This window comes from Electrophorus electricus, chromosome 18 (genome assembly GCF_013358815.1).
Source record: "Electrophorus electricus isolate fEleEle1 chromosome 18, fEleEle1.pri, whole genome shotgun sequence".
In the NCBI taxonomy this organism is placed as follows: Eukaryota; Metazoa; Chordata; class Actinopteri; order Gymnotiformes; family Gymnotidae; genus Electrophorus; species Electrophorus electricus.
In genome coordinates this window covers 8236747-8257061 of record NC_049552.1, presented here as the reverse complement: position 1 = coordinate 8257061, position 20315 = coordinate 8236747, and the positions used below count along the sequence as shown (strand labels likewise).

The 20315-nt window shown below is 38.0% G+C and overlaps 1 protein-coding gene across 5 annotated transcripts in view; it reads left to right on the top strand.

The window, feature by feature from the left end:
• Positions 1-13047: 13047 nt before the first annotated feature.
• The window catches only part of bsna (bassoon presynaptic cytomatrix protein a), a 99255-nt gene continuing 91987 nt past the window's right edge, over positions 13048-20315 (top strand). For all 5 annotated transcript variants that reach the window (XM_027012390.2, XM_027012388.2, XM_027012391.2 and 2 more), the window contains exon 1: positions 13048-13362. In XM_027012390.2, coding sequence (XP_026868191.2) covers positions 13193-13362 — 170 coding nt within the window. In that variant the 5' untranslated portion in view covers positions 13048-13192. The remainder of the gene's footprint in view (positions 13363-20315) is intronic.

Genomic DNA, 20315 nt, shown 5'->3' with positions numbered 1-20315 from the left:
CAGTGCCATGATAAAGATGAGAGCAAAGAGATGTTGAAAAGACCAACATCTCAACATCTCTGGGGGACTTCAGTTCCCCCAGAACTACTCTAACCATCCAAATAGTAAAATTGACTGACATGATAGGAACAAAGGAAAATTGAAAGGAAGATGAAAGGAAAGTATAAGAGTGCAAAAGAAATAGAGAACTGTTTCCAATTGCACTTTGTTACCTGTCATCAACAAAATATTCTGCAGGTATGAGGTTTTGCTGTGACTGTACATGCACAGAAGGCAGTAGAAGACAGGATATGTGGAGGAGGTATAAAGAATAAACAGATAATTACATGTCCTGTGTGTGTATGTGTGTAGGCAGACAGGTGTTGTTATGGTGACACCATGAAAACAAAGGCCCAGCATGTGGCCCAGTGATGCAGCTCTGAGACTCATTGCAAGAGATCACCAGCACTGGAGTGAGAGAGTGAGAGAAAATATAGGGGAGGGAAGCTGACAGAGAGAGCAAGAGAGAGTGAGGAAGGAAGAACAGCCCAGAAAAAAAAAACACAGAGTGAGTCAGACTAGGAAAGGTATTTAGGGTATTTGGTACGAAGCTAAAAGCAGCAACCTATGTAGTGGCCTTTCACATCTGTGCCTTGAGATCCACTGCCCTGCATGGGTGCCTGGACAAGGAAAAGCATAGAACTATTCAGAACCATATCTTCCCAGCACAGGGGAAATTGTGCCATAGTTATCTTGCAGCTAGCAACAGGTGAAGAGATTTGAGACACTAGCCTTAAACAAAGAAGCAGGAAGTTTAGCTTAATGAATGGAAATATTTAGAAAAACCCCAGTTAATTAACAGTATAAAAATAAATAGACAATTTGAAGAGCTAGCTACATATTAATTAAGACAAATTACATTGCAGGTGGTTTAGAACCACTTTGAAGGTAATTTCAGGCAAACTGCAGAGAAGGACATAAAGAACCTGGGTTACCAGGATTGCCCTGTTATATGTTAACTTTATCCCATTAGGGTTGTTCTGTCAATGGTTAGTAAATTTGAGGCCCATATTTTGTGTGGGCAGTCAAATTCATTGTATGTTTTGTTAGCTGCCATTTTATAATCTGATGAATCTTAATGAATTGCATCATGTGTAAAGACAATGGTTAAACGGGGCTTAAATGTTCTCGATAGCCATGGTGAGTTTGGGTATCAAAGAAATCTACAATTATAATTAACTGAACTCAAATTTACAATGGTAGAATTATAGTTGTTGGTTGAAAAGACAAATAAGCATATTTAAGAGCTAAAGGGTTAAAAGCAATAAATAAATAAATACACTGCCTGGGAAAAAAAATTTAAAAAAGGTCACACACTCTAATATTTCATTGGACCGCCTTTAGCTTTGATTACAGAATGCATTCGCTGTGGCATCATTTCCACAAGCAATGTCTGCAGTATCACAACATTTATTTCTGTCCAAAGTTGCATGAATTTTTCCACAAGATCTTGTATTGATGATGGGAGATTTGGACCACTGTGCAAAGTCTTCTCGAGCACATTCCAAAGATTCTCAGTGGGGTTCAGGTCTTGACTCTGTGGTGGCCAATCCATGTGTGAAAATGATGTCTCATGCTCCCTGAACCACTGTTTCACAATTTGAGGCCGATGAATCCTGTAATTGTCATCTTGGAATATGCCCATGCCATCAAGGAAGAAAAAAATCCATTGATGGAATAACCTGGTCATTCAGTATATTCAGGTAGTCAGCTGACTTCATTCTTTGGGCACGTAACGTTGCTGAACTTAGACCTGACCAACTGCAGCAACCCCAGATCATAGCACTGCCCCCACAGGCTTGTACAGTAGGAATTAGGCATGATGGGTGCATCACTTCAGCTGCTTCTCTTCTGAACACGTGTTCTTACTAATTGATTTCTGCTCTGATTTAAATATTTATTTATCTGATTTATATATTTATTATATTTCACATGACAGATAGGAGTGATTTAGGGAGAGCATGGACCTAATAAAGCTGGATGGATGAAAAACTTAGAAGTGGGCTAAGAAACTAGTGGTTTATGTTTTTAAATGGTTTATGTTACTATCATGATTAACGAGTCTTTACCAGTCACAGTAATACAACTTGACTGACAATGCTGCATATACATTGAAAATTCTGTGAATGAGAATTTATTCACATACTAGTACAGTCATCTTCATCATAGTTCTCTTGCTTTACCTCCACTTTATCTTCTTCACTGACCTCAGTGTCCAAGCCTTGCCCTGGGGCCTGTTTCTGTTCCATATTTGTAGCCAGGCATCTTTGTCTGAGACACACACATGTAAGCACACACACACACACAAACATGTAAGCACACACACACACACACACACACACACACACACACACACACGCACACACGCACGCACGTGTGCACACACACATACATGCATATGCACAAACACAGAGCAATTACTGCATACTGCTCTGCCCTGGAGGGCTATAGTTATAGAATCCACAGTGCCTTTCCCATTTCTTATGGGGCACATCAACACGTTCAATATGTTAGATAAGATCATTTTGCATTGGTTATTATTCATCCAGGAATTTGATCTCCAAATTTTCATGATGAATAATGGATAATAATAAGACAATTTATAATGAATGTGTGAAAAACACATGCTACATTTGTACTTTTTCTAAAACATTTGCAACTGTTGAACTCATAAGTACTTTGGTAACTTTACCCCAAGCACAGGTCTAGTAAAAGGCCTTGAATGTTGTCATCATGACATATATTAGACAAATCGGTAACACTTTACACAAATCCATTTCAGTCTTTGATACCACTGGCACATTATAATTAATGATGGTTTCAGCTGGCTTTTTTCTCTCCTGTCATGTTTATTATGGCAACCAAAAAGTGTGGTCATGACAATGTGATCTGCAATGCATTGCAATGCCAGTTCTACATATTGGGAATAGAGAACAACAATACATATAAAAGAAAAAAAAAAGACAGTAGTGATAATAGCTGCAATCAGTGATTATCAACGTTAATACCTAAGGCAGCGCCAAGGCACAATGAGTCAGTCTCACTTGGCATTGACTATTTCAACATTGTAGCACATTCCTGATATCAGGTTTAATGTAATCCAAGAACACACCCCAAACTTGATAAAACTTCTTAAACTTTTTATTCTCTTGATAAACTAGTCTTGTGAGGGGAAGGATATTATATATTGTTTTTATACCACTGAGTTATAGTATGGCTATGTTCGAAATCATATACTTCTATGTTAAATAGTATGCCAAAGTAATACCACCGGGATGGTCAGTGTGAACTGTGAAACCTTAGTATTCAGTTAGTAACTGTAAGGTACCCTGAAGCCAAATTAAGCAATACAAAATGGCAGATGCCAACAGAGAGGTTTTCAAGTGTAAGTATGGTGCTTAATAAACATGTTATTAATGTGCCGATCACTATTTATTTATTCTGTGAAATGTTTATTTTTTAGTGTTATATGTACCAAAAACTAAGTGGAAAATGTGCCTAACAACTGATTTCAGTTATCTGATTATCATGAGCTAATGTTGTTTGAATAGCTATTAGCTAACTAGTTAACTCATCATCCCTATGAGGTTCCCAAGTTACCTCAGATAATTTCTGTCAACCTTGAGAAGCAGCATCTCTACCCTGAACCCTTCCCAGGTTGTAGCACTCTGCATCCTATCATGCAGCAACCCTCGGCAACCTATCACAGAACAAGTTCTACACCCTATCACAGAACAACCTCCTCTACACCCTATCACAGAGAAACCTCCTCTGCATACTGTTATAGAACAAACTCATCTGCACCCTATCACAAAACAACTTTTGTATCCTAACAACCTCCTCTGCTCCCTATCACAGAGCAACCTCCTCAGAACCCTCTCACAGAACAACCTCTGCACCCTAACAAGAGAAAGAAAATAAAAAAGAAAAGAAACACTGTTTAAGTATTAGTGGTTAGGCTGTTAACTGTTTAACTGTTTGGGTATCAGTGATTAGCGTCCTTGCTTTTGATGACAATCCTGAAATGATTCATCATTGGCCGCACAATTAAACTTCTGCACAATGAAACAATAAGGCGAATTTGTTTGATATAAGCTTTGATGAGTGAATTCTGATAAACATGAACTAAAAATAAGAAATTAAGCAGAACCAATAAAAAGTCTATTTTAACTGCTTTGTGAGAGGATATTTACTTAATAGTTTGTCTTAACTTCTTCTCACTGAAGTTATATGGGGGGTTTCACGCTCCTTTCTTCCTTTCCACTCTGCAGTTCACAATGACCAGGTGTGTCAATCCTTTTAGCAGGTATATGCTGGGGAAAGGGCATGCCTCATGTCATAATATATTCAATAGCCATTGTTTTCTTGAATGGGAGAAAGAATTCCTCTAAGACATTCTAGTAAGGTTCACCATGAATCAAATAAACAAAAGAAAATAGCAACATATATTTCTTAAACAATTTCAAACCACTATGGTAAAAAAAATGTATTTTACAAACAAAGTATCAGACCTTAGGATGGGTGAGGCAATTGGAGAGTCAGTTGAATCCATTTACTATTTTCTTGAAGTAACAAACTACTGACTTTAATATATTTTGTCTAGTTGGCTCAAGATTTCCAGTAAACACACTTTGGAGTGGTTTACATACAAGTGAATTGATTATGAGGAATAATGCAGCTTAATAATGAACAAATAATGAAGCAAATAATGAAACAATGGACAATGATCAAATTATAAAATTAAACACAGTCTGAAGATTATATTAAGATAACTACATTACTGGCTGATTACCATTTGACATCATAGTAGGTTAAAATAAGAAGTTAATTTGTGAAATTACTTTTGAAGCTGTGAGAAAAGAAACATGTACATGTGTGAACATGAGAAATGTTGCGATGTTGGGATGAGAAAAGGGTCGTTTTTAGGGTCGTAGTTTCTTGGAGCATAACCAGGCTGGTAAGTGGTTCCTGCATTCCAATCTGTTCTCCAGGAATCTTGAATTGATCTCAAATACCTAAGAAGAGGGGGAAGGGTCAAAAAGCCAGGTCAGCATGATAAGCCATCAGCTAGTCTGTTTTATGACTTTGTTGCTCAGCATCATGGCAAGAGAGGTCATGGTTCCTGTCTATGGGGTGAGAGAAAGCCCATTCTGTTCAAATCAAAGTTTCATCAGAGGAATAGTTTGTAGTCCCTATCATGGAGCAACCCTGCAAAGAAACCTTAGTTCTTTCTGCTTGCATTTGTGATCTTTTGGTCACTATCCACATCTTATGACTACAGGTGAGGATGGGGATGTAGATTGACTGGTACACAGAGGGCTTCATCATAGGACTCCTGCTTCACCACAACAGACCACTTCAGAGACTGCATTTTCATCCCAGCTACTTCACATTTGGCTTCGAAGTGCTGAAGTGCATGTTGTGCTCAATGTCCACCTCAGAGGCTGCTAAGACATCATCATCTGCGAGATGCCACCTCTAGCTCTGCATACTGGATACCACTCCAGCCTTGACTGCATCTTGCTATCTTCTTCATGAAAACCACAAACCAGAGTGAAGACAAGTCATACCCTTGGCAGAGTCCGATACCCCCAGTGAACAACCTAACAGCAAAAATGCAGACCCAGCTCTTACTGCAATCATATAGATACTAGACTACCTGAAGCAGTGACCCACACACTCCATAATACTGCAGCAACTCCATCTTATTCCAAGGGACACAGTCATATGCCTTTTGCAAGTCAACAAAGCACATGTAGACTAGATTGGCATACTCTCATGATTCCTCATAAAGCTTTGCCAGAGAAAAAACTACTATGATCACTTCCTCTACAGAAATGGATTTTGAATGACTGATGGTTTCAGGTACTGCCTCCTGATATAAGGGCTGGTCCACCAGGTTGAGGAGTTCCTGAAAGTGTTCTTTCCACCACTTAACAACATCCTCAGTAGAGGACAGAACTTACACACCCTGTTTGGGTGATGTCATGGCTTCCCCTTGAGGTAATGAAAAGAGTGTTTACAGGTTTAAACATTACATTAGAAATATTGATAACATAAAACATAAAGGGTTAGAGATTCTGTATCCTTATAAAATAATCTGTGTATGGAGTAGGGGCCTCTGCAGGCTTCTGTTTAAGGTGCATCTTCGCTCCACCAGGCAAAGGATGATGCAGAAAAACAACCTGACCTTGCAGGTGCAAGGTGATGTAAGTTGAAGTTAATTTATTTTAAACAAATAAGTCTCTTATTGGAATATTATGATACCAAACTCCAAATGGTATGTATTGAATATCAATTTGCATAGTGGTATATAATGTATGATTTGGATATAATGGTGGAAACCTCACAGATCAATATGTAAAAAAGCAGGACGATTATATAATCACCCTTGAAAAAGTGTAGAAAACCTCTGGAGCACCCTCAGGAGAAAAATTTCTCCAGAGGGTGCCTCAAATGCATGTTATCTTTAACTTGCAAATAAAGGACAGGACCAACTATTCACTTTAACTAATTCTTGATTCTGCATCTTTATTTATAATTGAATTTATATCTTTATAGCCAGTAAATTGGGAATTTAGAAATGACACCCTCCTGAAGTATTTAGCAGTTTACGAGAACATCCTTCTCCAAGGTCTTTCTCCATGGCCTCTCCAAACTCCTCCCAAGTTTCCTTAACTGCAACTCTTCTGGCCCTCTAATGCTTCAATACTGTTTTCTCAAATTTTGGGTTTATCCATTTTTAAATTTTTATTTATATTTATTTATGCATTTGTCTGTGTGTGTGTGTGTGTGTGTGTGTGTGTGTGTGTGTGTGTTGCACATTTTCAAATTTTACAAAAGGTTGGTAGATGTAAAACCCTCTTGTCCACAAGAATGAACTCCAATTGAATAGCCTCAGCCTGGGACTTGCGAGTATTCACAGTGATTCACAATGTGATTATAAGCAACAGTGGGCACCTTTTGTAAAGGAGGTGATAAATCTTAAAATCACAATTTGTGTACAGTGTAGCATGAAAATATCTGTGTGTATAGGGGTGGGGCACAGTGGAGGGGAACAGTTGAGAAGCAGATGTCTTTCCTCTTAAAATCAGTAAACCATGCATGATAGTCTTTCTAATCATGGCAGAAAAGAGATAGAAGTGTAGATGAGGTGTGGACAAAAAGAAGCAAAAAAGAGAGCTTTTCTATCAAGACAAATTACAATAATAGATTGTAAGTGAAATGGAAATAAAAACATCTCTCATAAGAGCATTTACACAGCAGTCTTCATGTCTTCTGTCTGCTTTTTCCACCTGTTCCAGAATTTGTTATATTCAACCTACTTTGCAGAAAAGAAAGTGCTAAAAGAAAGTACTTCATAAGTCGCAGAAGACACTAAAATAATCCAAAATAAAATATTAAAATATCTGAGTTAGGTACAAATGAGGATTTCCTCATCAAATAGGTCAACCTCACCTGCCTCATTGTCTCAAACACTTTGATGGACAGCCACAGAGCATCAAAAGCATATTTGTATTGAAACATTTGCTATGATCTACAAATAGCACTCTCAGTTCATCTTATTTTCATGGATTAAGGCATTCATTATTGTGGATTTCTGTTCTTTGTTATCAGCTGTTCCTCCACCATTTTCTCCATTCACTGCTTTTTTCCTGAAGCTATAAGATAGATAACTAGAAAAGATAATTAACTGATGTTTGTATTAAACTTTGTTAGAATGGACAGACAAGAATAGATAGACAATTTAACAAGTAAATTATTAGCATCATGACTGAATAGTTATTTTTAGCAGTGGTTTAGTATCAATTTCAGATGATTCATCTTAGAAAATGGAACTTATCTATAGTTTCACTGTTCATCCAAAATTAAAACACAACAGACAGAGCAAGGTTTGAAATAACTCAACTAACAAGACTATTTAAAGAAAGTCTTTCTTTCCTAAAAACAAGTCCTAGAAACACTAGTTATATATATAATCCTTTGAAAACAATTACTCATAATCCTCATGCACTTCACAAGCCAATCACTTCTCATTTAGGCACAGTCTCCTCCCACCTCATGTTCACAATAACCATATTTTCCTGTAAACTCCACCCTACGTGGGTGGAGACTGCAATTTTTGTAAAAATAGGTTTTTAAAATTTCATTTATTATTATTATTATTTTTTTTACAACTAATAGGCAAAAATTGTAGTAGAAAACTGCCACAATAGTGCTGAGTTAAATATGGTACTTCAGATGATTTGTGAGTAATTGTACAGGAGGCTCTGCTATCTAAACATTTTCGCAACAACGAAATTGATAATTGAACATTCTAACTTATACTTTCCATTTACTCACAATTTGTTTAAGATTTTATAAGTCTTGGATTTAAAGATGTTATAAAACTTGCTCACACCTCAAATAAATAGCTCAACGCTGAACTGCGTAAGTGAGCAACACAGCCATAACAAAGAGGCTCAGGTTCAAAGAGGTCCCAAATTTAATGAATCCCTATAGGGTCATTAAGGGCAGGGAGCAAAAAGGATTCTGGAACACTGTGTATAAATGAGGTGTGGCTCAGTTAAGGTACATGTGAATAAGTAGGAAAGGTAGGCACACGCACACACACGTACCACCTACCCCCCACTCCCAACCAACACACACAAAAGTACATCAAAGGAAATGGACACTGTATTGGCTTTGGACCATTATGTAACTGGCAGACAGTGGTCAATTTTCAGCACTTTCTCTTTTTATCTTTTTTGGCACACACCACACACAGGTACAGAAATGACTCTGCCAACAAAAAGAAACAACACACCTTTCTATCTATTCCCACATTATAGTGGCTTTAAAAGTGTGTTAAAAATTGGACAGCAAATTTTATCAACTGTGATAATTATTTAGTGTGAAATCTGCTTCAATTTTGATTGTCATCTGGCTAAGTGAATGCATACTTATTTCAGGACACTCAAAGAACAAACTGTAAACTTCTGTGATTCATTCACATGCTTGTTTAATGTTTAGTGCTGTTTCTAATAGCAGGTGCTTGTCTGGAACTGTTTATTTGCAATTAACTACCTGCTGAGTGGAAAAACCGTTCTACACACACACACACACACACACACACACACACACACACACACACACACACACATACATATATATCTATATATCTATATATATAGATATATATATCTGTATATGTATATGTGTGTGTCTGTGTATGTATAACTGCATCACATATAACTGTGACTACTGCCACAGCCTTGGCATGAGGTGTTAAAACGCAAGCATGTGTTTTGTAAGGTGTATATAAAAACACTAAACCACTAAACTGTACAGCAATCTACACAACTGCACTACACACACTACACACAACTGCACTACACACATAGAGCTTGATAACTAACCAAAACAGTTTTTAGAATATGTTGCTGTCCTCTTAAGCTGGTCTTGGTTAGATAATATAATCTTTATTGGTTTGAGCAAACACAGGCCCACCCATGATGAAGAGAGGCCTATGTAAGGAGAAATTCTGAAAATGCTTGCATGGAACCCACAAACAACAAAGGCTATCAGTGAAGCTCACTCACAAATTCCTTCCAAGGGGGCAAGTGCCAACATTCCACATCGCAGGAAGTATATTCATCTTAACAAGTGACTGCTTCTATATAAATTTCAACAAGCAAGAAAATGGGGAAGAGTTTGGAGAGAAACAAAAACAGCATAATACCAGCTCTGATGGCGTCTATCACTTTAGCAACCCACAAATCAATAATGAGGCCAACAGTTCAGCTTCTGAATCCGTTTCAAAACTGATTGCTGCTGCAGCAGAAATGTCATTTAAGCAAGAGTGCTGAGACATAATGCCATTTAAGCCTGGCAAAAGAGTGCTGAGACTTAATACTTTAAAGTCCCAAATTTTCCCAACCAAATGTGTTATATAAGAGAAATGCAGTGTTGTTTAGAAAAAAACTTCATAAAAAGATGGTCATATTGGAAGAAGAGATGACAGATCCACCCTGTGTCCTCTCTCTCTCTTGCTCTCTCTCAGTCGCACTCTCTCATCACATCTCTCCTCCTCCCACTTAAGGAGACCTCCTACTGAGACTGTTAACAGGAACAGACTGAACCTTGCACTGGAAACAACAAGGAGAGAAGGAGAGAGAGAGAGAGAGATAGAGAGAGAGAGAGAGAGAGAGAAACATAAGAAACATACAAGAATGAAAAATAAAGAAAAGAGAAGAAGAAAAAGAAGAGATCAGACCCACTGATACAAAAACACAAAAAAACCCAACCCCCCCTCCCAAAATATGTTTCAACACACACACACACACACACACACACACACACACACACACACAATGTATTACAATGTAATACGATGTATTAAGGGCTGTTATTAAGGGCTGAGACCTGACACTTGGCCAAAGCAAATAAAACAGTTTAGGTATGGCAATACAACGCACCAATTATTGCCGTGTTGTCAACTATGAACTACCTCTTTGCTCCAAAAGGAATTATTTTCATTTTAAATGGCAGTGATAGCAAAACGGGTCCTTATGGTTCATCATTCGCCTAAACCGCTGTCATTATGATAACATCCAACGAATTCAAATATAATTCATTGTAAATGCTAAAGTGACAATGCAAAGAAGATAGTCCAAAAACATAATGACTAAATTACGAGTTAGTTCATAAAATGGACGGAGAATAATTTGTCTTTGCACGTAGCGTCACCTAGCGTTCAATTTAGCGCAAATACTGGAAATGTGTGATGTGATGACTAGTTAAATGTAGTTAAATGTGGCAGGCTAAACTGCCAGAGATTTACGAAAAACGCCATACATTGGGCTGTCCAGAATGACATGGGCATGCGAAGTAAAACACGTTGGAAAGAACGATATTCGATCAAGGCCCTTGGTTTCCATTCTCTTGTTAAAATGTTACTTGCACCTAGACGTCCCTAAAATGAAAATAATGTATAACAATGATGCCTAATTTATAAATAATATTTCCTGTAAAACGTCTTTTTAGATGCTCTAATATTAGATGGTAAATATGTTACATATAGTAGGCTATTAAATTTGTCTTTACATTTATTTTACTAAGTAATTGAAAATAATAAAATAAATGATTGGTAGTCAAAGTTAGGTTACAGGGCTGTAGAAAGTACACGCAGAAGTAAATGTTTAATGCGCTTTGCATTTGGTGTTAGATAAGCAGGCCAAACAAACAAACCCACCAAAGCATGAGGGTTACGTTTCACGTCTTACGTTTCACTAAGATACAGCATTTGTGTAGTTGAGAGACTTGCTGTATTATAACAATCCACTAGATGGAGTACTTCATCGTTGAGAAATAAACGCATGAATATTTTTCATTCGATCATTCAATTAGAGTACGTTACGCAAGCATATTTTATCACATCCTAACCTCTTTTTCTAAAATTATCGAACAAAATGTGTTTAGAGCAACATGGGGTGGTGATGTTTTAATCATTCCTTGTTTAGTCGTTGTCCCATTCACTACTGTAATCTTAATTTGAGGGAAATTTAGAAGGGTAATTGCCAGCCCCACCCACACACAGATGCACCTGTAATGTATGTCCTCATTCTTTACTTTACTTGGGTCGGAATAACTCATGTGCTGAGTAATACCCAACCCCAGCAATCCCACCTTTCTTGTTCTGCTTTTCCAGAGCATGAGCTAGAATGGCTTGTTGGCAGATGCCTAATTTTAATCTCCTTGAGTATTTGCAATGCGGGTTGCTCCAACCACTATTGTCAGGGAGAGTGAATGTACTGGGCCCATGGCAGAACAACCTTGCCCAGCAGAGGCAGTTAACGCCAACAGGACTGTAAAACTGAGAGAAATACTTGCTCGTTCCTGCCCCTCACAGAAAAGCCTTGAATTTGAGACTGTGGAGCCTAATGTTTTATTCTGTAAAATGAAGCCTTCCCCACATGTCTTTCATGCTCAGAATACTTGGCAGCACTTCAGAGGTGTTTCCTCATCTCTGGCTTTAGCCTTGGGGTTCACAGTTGTTGCACCAAAGAGACCCACAGAATGTGAGGGCGAGTTTGAATGTGAGTGTGTATATGTATATATAGGACAGAGGGAAAGAAAAGGAGAGAGAATTAAGATGTGTAGATCTGCCGCTGGTGTGTGGTGTGGGACTCATTCCAGCAGAGGGAAACCCTAAACAACTTCAAAAGAAAATTTTACTTGCATGCCTATCACCATTACACATCTCTGTACTAAAAAAGGTGTGATGGTGAAGAAATATGTTTGTTGAAGTAAACTTGTTTAAACAGTGAATATAGAAATTACCATATGTTAGCTTAAGAAATGTAAAAACATTTCATGACAGAACATCAGTGTGACTTATTTTAGAACAGTGAGGGACCATCAGAATTCCTCCTGAATTGGGACTACCAAATAAATAAATGATTTCTTGGAGTAAATCTTGCAAGCTTGTGGTTGTGAATGTTTACTATACTGAAATGCCTGTCACAATTCATTAAGGAGCCTACTGTTTTGGTAGTTTTGGTCTGTTGCCTTTTCAGACAACATAGACTGCTTGGATAGCTAAAAGGTTCTTCATTTTCCAATGATTACATGCTAAATGAAGTAGCTCTGTTAAGACTCATTTAAAGCACTCTAAAAGTGACTTTTAAAGGTAAGCTAACTAGTCGTCATTGGTCAGTCTTTCTGAATTGGCAATTCCTCTACGGGCGCCAATGTGCATACACACTCCTCCGACGACCTGTTTCGTTTAGTTTTTTTTAGTATATTTTTTCATCAGCGAGATCGCTCATTACATACGGAATTCACGACGATCTTGTCTTCTTCTGCATTTTCTCACAGCAGGGGTTTAAGAGGTGCACGCATCCTGTCTCTTTATTAAGCACGTGAATACTATAGTTGATGGGCGTCAGCGCATGATCATCTCTCGCCCCACAGCATCCCCTCCCACCCCAACTCGCTCATTCTAGCTCGCGCCCTGTTACGCGCGTGCTCAACGCAGGTCTCTTGATCTTAGGGGGATGATGGCGGAAGACGAGCATCGTTGAATCCGCTAGCGATTTTAAATATACATATTAGAAGACTATTAATAATCGTTAGTAAATAGTCGACCTCCTCGGTCGCGCTAAAAGAGGCAATGGGTAACGAAGCCAGCCTCGAAGGCGGGGAAGGGGGCTCCGGGGTTGGGATGGCGGGAGCCCCAGGATCCGTTTCAGCACCACCGGGCTCTGGACAGCTCATCAAGCCTGTAAATGGTGCTGCGGCCGGGGGTGGAGCAGCTATGGGACCCGGGGCGGGTATGAACAGGTAAGATGGGACACCTACCTAATATTATTTTCTAATGGCCAAGACATGACACTGATGGACAACACTGAGAGATCTAAAAAAAATCCCATGCATATATAAGTGTCCATGGTTTATTACGATGGGGTGTCATATGATGCTAGCTTTCTTAAAAAAAAAAAAAAAAAGACCTACGCCTGGTTGCGGCAGCGTCACAAGGTTTAATATATTCATATGTGGTTATGGTGGTTATGCTTAATCGAAATGTCACTTCCTTGTATATCGCTCTGACGAATGAATTACGCTTGCACGATGCTCTCTACCATGATAGCTTGTAATACATATGCCATTCACACTCTTTCTACACGATGCGGCTTTTACTGTCCGCAAGAAAGCCGCATTTTTGCATATCCTGCACATTCTCGTAAATAATACGATGAGAGATCAGAAAACCATGTCATAAGGGTCGACGAACTGCCCTCATTCAGACTACGTTGAAACATTTCCGCATGAGGATAAATTTAAAAGATGAAGTGCGCGCGCGTGTTTTTACATGTGTGAGGGCGTGCGCGCGCGTAGCGTACGCGTGAATGAGAGATGGTTAGCTCTGCTACCATGCGTGGCGTTAACGTTGTTCTGTTATAAGGCATTTCCGTACTCCTTTTACAGTTGAAAGTATTCATTCCACTGGTGTCTATAATTTTTCAGTGTGTAATTTAACATTCGTTTTATTACTATTCTCTATGTCCTGCATATAATCGGGCCTATATATTATATCTTAGCCTTACACAACGTAGCACAGCTCCTCCCCCAGCTATTACTCTTAACTGGAGCCTTTACAACGAATGCAGTGCTCCTATGTTTTTAGAACGCGTTAATGTACCAGCTATGTCTGTGATTGTGAAAGCCCACATAAGGGGCTTTAGTAACCCGCCAGTACACAGCTCCATAAACGTAGGGCGTACATACTACTTCTCCAGAATGTGTGTATTTGGAAACTCAAATAATCGGGTATTTGTAACCACAATTGACGATATCCTAGTCTGAGTGCTTTGTTTTCTCGTTGTTACACGAATTGGAGATGAAAGCGTGTACTGCTTTTACATTAAGACGTCATAAAAATCTTCAGAATCACGTGCAGCGTGTTTGCTCACCCTCCAGCCTTCTGAGCACACTGACTCGTCACGTTTCTCCCCCTCCTTATCACGAGTGCAGGAGCCCATTGTGCATAACGTTTACATTCACTCACAACATAACCAAAATATACTATACATAGGTCTAGAAATGCCTTTTATTACATGGATCGGATGCAAACCCCACAACAGAGAACAGGTGAAACATTTTATTTTTTTTGTCAGGATGTGGTTGTAATATCATCTCCCTCGCGTTCTCGCACCTGTTTTGTTCTGGTAATGAGAACAAATCACGCTCGGGAGAGAAAGCGAGAATAAATAATTTTGCGTTTATTGGCAGATAGACAGAAAATTGATCTGGACACTAGACGCGCTGCGTTGGAATATCCGTAAAAGATGAAAATCACACACGAGAACCGAGTCCGTTTTATACGTTCAAGTCCCCTTAGTTTAACCCCCAACCGTGACATGGTATTCAAACGTTGGTAATGACTCCTGACTGCCCTTCGTAATTAGCCTATGATTGTGTCGGGAGTACGAACGCGGCTGTTAATCATGTCAGAGGTGTGTGTGTTAGCGAGAGACATACGAAGAGAATGGGGAATATCATGTGCTAGACGTTAGATCAATAGAGATTTTTTTTGGTCTCCAACAACCCCCTTATTACAACAGAATTTGTAAAAAAAAAAAAATAATAATAATAATAATTAATTTAAAAAATAAAATACAATTTTTACAAAGTAAAAATTCATAAAATTGGCATTTCTATTTGCAAAATCATATGCTGACCTTCCAAGTACAGAAATTCCTTGCTGGAAGTTTAAAGGGTGTTAGGTTATGAGAAAAAAAATAAAAGGATAGGCTACTATAGCCATCAGCCATAGAATTCTGAGCTTGTTTAATGTACATTGAGGGAGAGAAAGATGTTTTAAGTTTAATGCTGCAAAAAGAAGGATTCTTTTTTATGGAGGTATGACTGATATGGCTTCACATGCTGAGTAGTGATTTATAAAAGGCCCTGGACCATGAAATAAACCAAATGCATCTTAGGTTCTGGCCCCACCATTTATATTATATGGGATACTTTGGACTGTCTCACTAAACTTGTTGATCATTATTGTTATTTTTATCAATGTAAACACTATGTCCAAAGCCGGACATTAGAAGTTGCTGCGGTTTGTTTGCAGTTTTCTGGCTTTGCAGTTAGTGGGTATTTAAAATCCAAGAGGATAAAACAGGTAAGGAAAATATTCAGAGAATGTGGTAATGATTGCATTATGTCCACATATGTGGCTCTGTAAAGATAAGGAGCATTACTACAGTTATGTGTATGAGATATAAACTTAATTACATAATATTGTCCCTATTTCAGTTTTTAAATGAGTCTAGAGCATCTTCCCAATCTAACTCAATATCCATTAAAAAATGGGTTCAGAAAAAGAATGAAACAGTCATAAATGAGTGCATGTTGCAGATGCATGTATTGAATTATCAGATAGCTTAGGCCTTGATAATTCTGATCAAGAGAAGCATCTGTCCAATTTCATTTTTTTTTAAAGAAATTCCTGAATTTATCCATGTTGAAGCTATCACACTATTGCATTGGGGAAATATGCTTCTAGACTAGGTCCATAATTACTCTAATTGGATCAACTATCATTTCTGATTTATAGCCACCATATTGTTCCCAGGGTTCGCTGGTCCTATCCACTACAACTCTGTGGAAACTACAGTTTCAGCACCATGTCCAGCATAACCCATGTTAACTCAGATACCCACAGTTACAGACTTATAACAAGTCTTTGAAGTAGTGGCACCCTCTCACACTATCCCTGTAAATCCCTAATGAATAAGAGCTTGTAAGAACATGATAATGTTGTAGAAAGTTAAAGATTAATGGTGTCAAATGTGCTTTGCATCAGATAATGCAGCTTTTTAAACTTTCCAATATAAAATATGTAGAATACTGAATAAACTGATTTCAAACATAATAGGTAGCTATTCACTGCTGCTGCTTCTAGTAGGCTTTCTGATGTCCACCTGCTATCCCTTGGCAAATCTGTGAAAATGCTATAAGCATGTTGTTATGCACACCACAGGCTTTTGACCAGATGGTCAAAGATAAATGTGGCACCTCGTATACTCAACAGCAACAACAATGGTAAATTGGGATGTGTGTGTGGGACCAACCATAGTGTATGTATGTGAATACTTGATGTGACCAAAAATGATGAAATCGAGAAACAGCCATAGATTACTAACTTTTTTCTTTGGCTAGTATTTTTGGCTCAGTATAGTTGCCATATGAGAACCACCTTTTTCCCCTTTTTGTATGAATAGTTTTTCCCTCTGTACTGAGATGCTAATGCAGACCATCTGGTACCCTCTACAACAAACTTATAGACATAATTTCTTGGTCAATTATTTAATGGATAGCAGGATACAGCACTTTGATGGTGAAGAGTTGCAGGGACTGGCTAATCTTACTTTATATGGCTGTAGGTGCACTCTAGTTGAAAAAGGATGATTTGCTGGGCAAGCCTATACTGTTTTTTTTTAAAGTACAGACTCTAACAATGATTCATTGTATGTCATCTATATACGAGTGCTATAATGGCCAATATCAAAATTTTACATGTGAAATAAGATCTTTGAAATAAAGTATTTGAAATAGAAATATTTGAGTGTGTGTGTGTGTGTGTGTGTGTGTGTGTGTGTGTGTGTGTGCAGAAATGTCATTTAGTCTTCATTTCTATGCAGTGTGTATACTGTAAAACACAATTATGCTCTTATCCCTGTAATTCATTTTTAAGACAAACAGTAGATGCCAATGTGGAACTCGCAGACGTAAATGAGGTACTGGAACTAATAAATACGTGTCTGGTTAACTACACCATAAACATTTGCCATGGTCGACCTCACCATTATAGCACAAAAAACCATTATTAGACACAGACTGAGTATTCATCTCAGCCTCCTCTTTACCATCTTTTGATATATGTGTGCCTTGGGAGACTGCTCTTGGGCACTTGTAGAATGCATTTAACCAAAATGGCATATATCTAAAAAATTCTAAACAGTGTTCTGAGAAAAATCTTAGCAATAAGAATTAAGATTCAAAGCACTAAAAACTAATTTGCAAAATTTATTTTCTGGGAATAGAAATTGAAAAAAAAAGTAACAACAACAACAACAGTAATAATAATATCACTTTTTATAATTTGTTTCTCATGCTCAAGGTTGCTTTATAGAAGCATTATTAAAAAGGAATGAAATCCTTATTTATGAACATGATTAAGCGAGAATGGCAGAATATAAGATATATTTATAGAGACAAATTCTGTGATAATGAATTCACTGTTGTTTCCTTAAATACTGTACACATGCTAGCTGGTTAGCCAGGATGTGAAAGGACAGTGGTAAGCTGCATCGTGAGCTAAATCAACATGCTAACATGGCACTGGCTCCTTGATATAGCATAGAACTATAGTTAAGACTTTTCCATTAAATTTCTTAACTTCACATCTGGATATTGGAACATAGATGGCATAAATGGGAATCTGAAGTGCTATATTGGTTTGTGTAAACAGCATTCTTTGCATTTTGCAGTTGTCATCATTGCCTCCAATAATATATTCTCTCCATCATTACCTATGATGTCCTGCATGGTTTTTCACCTGGGGAACCATCTTTTATAGATGAGAAGCCCCAGTACATCTTTACCCACTGGTTAATGGACTAATTATTATGTAACTAAAGGGAGATAAAGAACCACCTACCTAACCATGGCAACAACAGAATTCTTATAATAATCATTTGTGTATTCCCCTGTGTGGCAGAACTTACCTCATCAATATTACTCTGGGGGCTGTCGGCAAAGCCAGCTCATACCTGTTCACTGGACTGGAGGAATAAAAACGAGTGAAGTGTTCAATTTGGCAGTGAAGAATCAGGCCCTAAGGAAAGAAAAGCATTATTTATATCATCTGGTCTATTTAGTCACTGCATTGTAAATTAATCCCTTTTACCAGGAGTAGTATGAAATAAACCAACTTGTCTCCATTCTCTGAGTGTTTGGGAACTGTTTGATGGGGAAGACACTTCAGATAGGATTAGGGTGTTTGTGTTGGCAAGAGCTGGAGACTGTATAGAAGTTTCTGGCAAATGTAGCCCATGGTGCATGTCTATGCAAGGTCTAATTCTTACTATGGTAATGTGGAGAAAGTTGTGTATGACATGTATGACACTCTAGGGAACAGAGATGGTTGTGCATATTCACAGGTTCAGCACAAAACACACCCTCATAATTCCTATTGATTACTGACAGCATGCTCTCAGCATTAAACATACATAACCCTTTGTTTTGGTGGGCACTGTTTAAACCAAGATAGGCAGAGCTTGACAAAAGCTCTGCATATCTCCAACTAAACAGAAAGATTCCCTTGGTTCCTCTTGACTCAGACGTCTTGAATGGCTTAAGATGGCATGTTGCCACGACCAGAGGTAATTTTATTAAATGTTTAAAAAATGGGAAGACATTCCATTATTTGACCAAGTGTTTCAAAAACTATGGCAGCATTAGCCTAAATCATGCTGTACTCTTTGTTATCGTGAATTAGCAATATGATCAACAATGCAAATATGGCTCCTTCTCATTGGGAATTCAGAAATTATCTGTTAATAATATGAATGCCAATAACACAAAACATTTCATATTAGACATATCAAAATATTACAAACAAGTGTATTCAAAGGATGACATCATAAATATCCTTTTACTCTGGATTTCAAAACAAAATGCTAAGCGGTAATTTGTATCTGTCAACTGTCACTCAACGCTAGAGCCTTTTACATAATGCTACTAGTGATACAAATTGTCAAATCATAATCATCGGTGAATCTCTCAGTCTGACTCTATTTCTCTACACAACCATTGTTGCATGTGCACATACAGTAAACTCTCTGATAACACTTATAGATAAAGTCCTTTTAAAGAAGAGATCCTTACATTTCTTTAGGTAGGCAAATGATTGATGATAAAAATGTATGTGTGTGTGTGTGTGTGTGTGTATGTGTGTGTCTGAAACTGATTTTCAAAAAGGAATAAAAGAATAAGCTGTTTTGCTGTAGCTCAAAAACATATTTCAATACACTAAACAAGGACTAGCTCACTCCTTAAATCACAGTACATGCTCAAAAATAATAATAAACATAAAAAAAATAACTATTTCCATTGAACCCTAAGTTACCCTAAGATACAAATCGTTTGTACATTAGGGTAATTTAGTCTTTTGTACCTTAGTAATTTAAAGGTTCTTTTTGGATCCAGATGCAGGTTCTGTCCATGATCAAAGAACCCTGTTGTCTCTTCTATCTCTTAAAACCACTTAAAAGTGGTCGGAAATCTCAAGACATTATGGCCTCAGCTCTGAATTATACCTAAGGAAAGCCCATGGGGACATTTTACTCTCTGAAAACACATAGGCAGTGCTATGAAGATATGCACTGCAAAAATGGTTGCACACTTCTGATAAACATTTTTGAAGTACAATCCCCATTTGGTTGTCCACAGTTACTGTGACAGCCTTAAGCCAAATGGTGTATCACACACCTGCTATCTGCAGGTGTGGGTCAGGCACAACTCAATGGGAGGTTTTGCATGCTTTTAGTCATGCTTCTTTGAAATCATAGAGCAACACGATCTGTATCTGGTGATTATGACAAACCTGAGACCAGAAACTGTACCACTGAGGGTGTGTGTGTGTGTGTGTGTGTGTGTGTGTGTGTGTGCACTCTCTGAGAGGGGGGAAAGGGGCTGAGTGCTTTAATGAATGACCAACACCC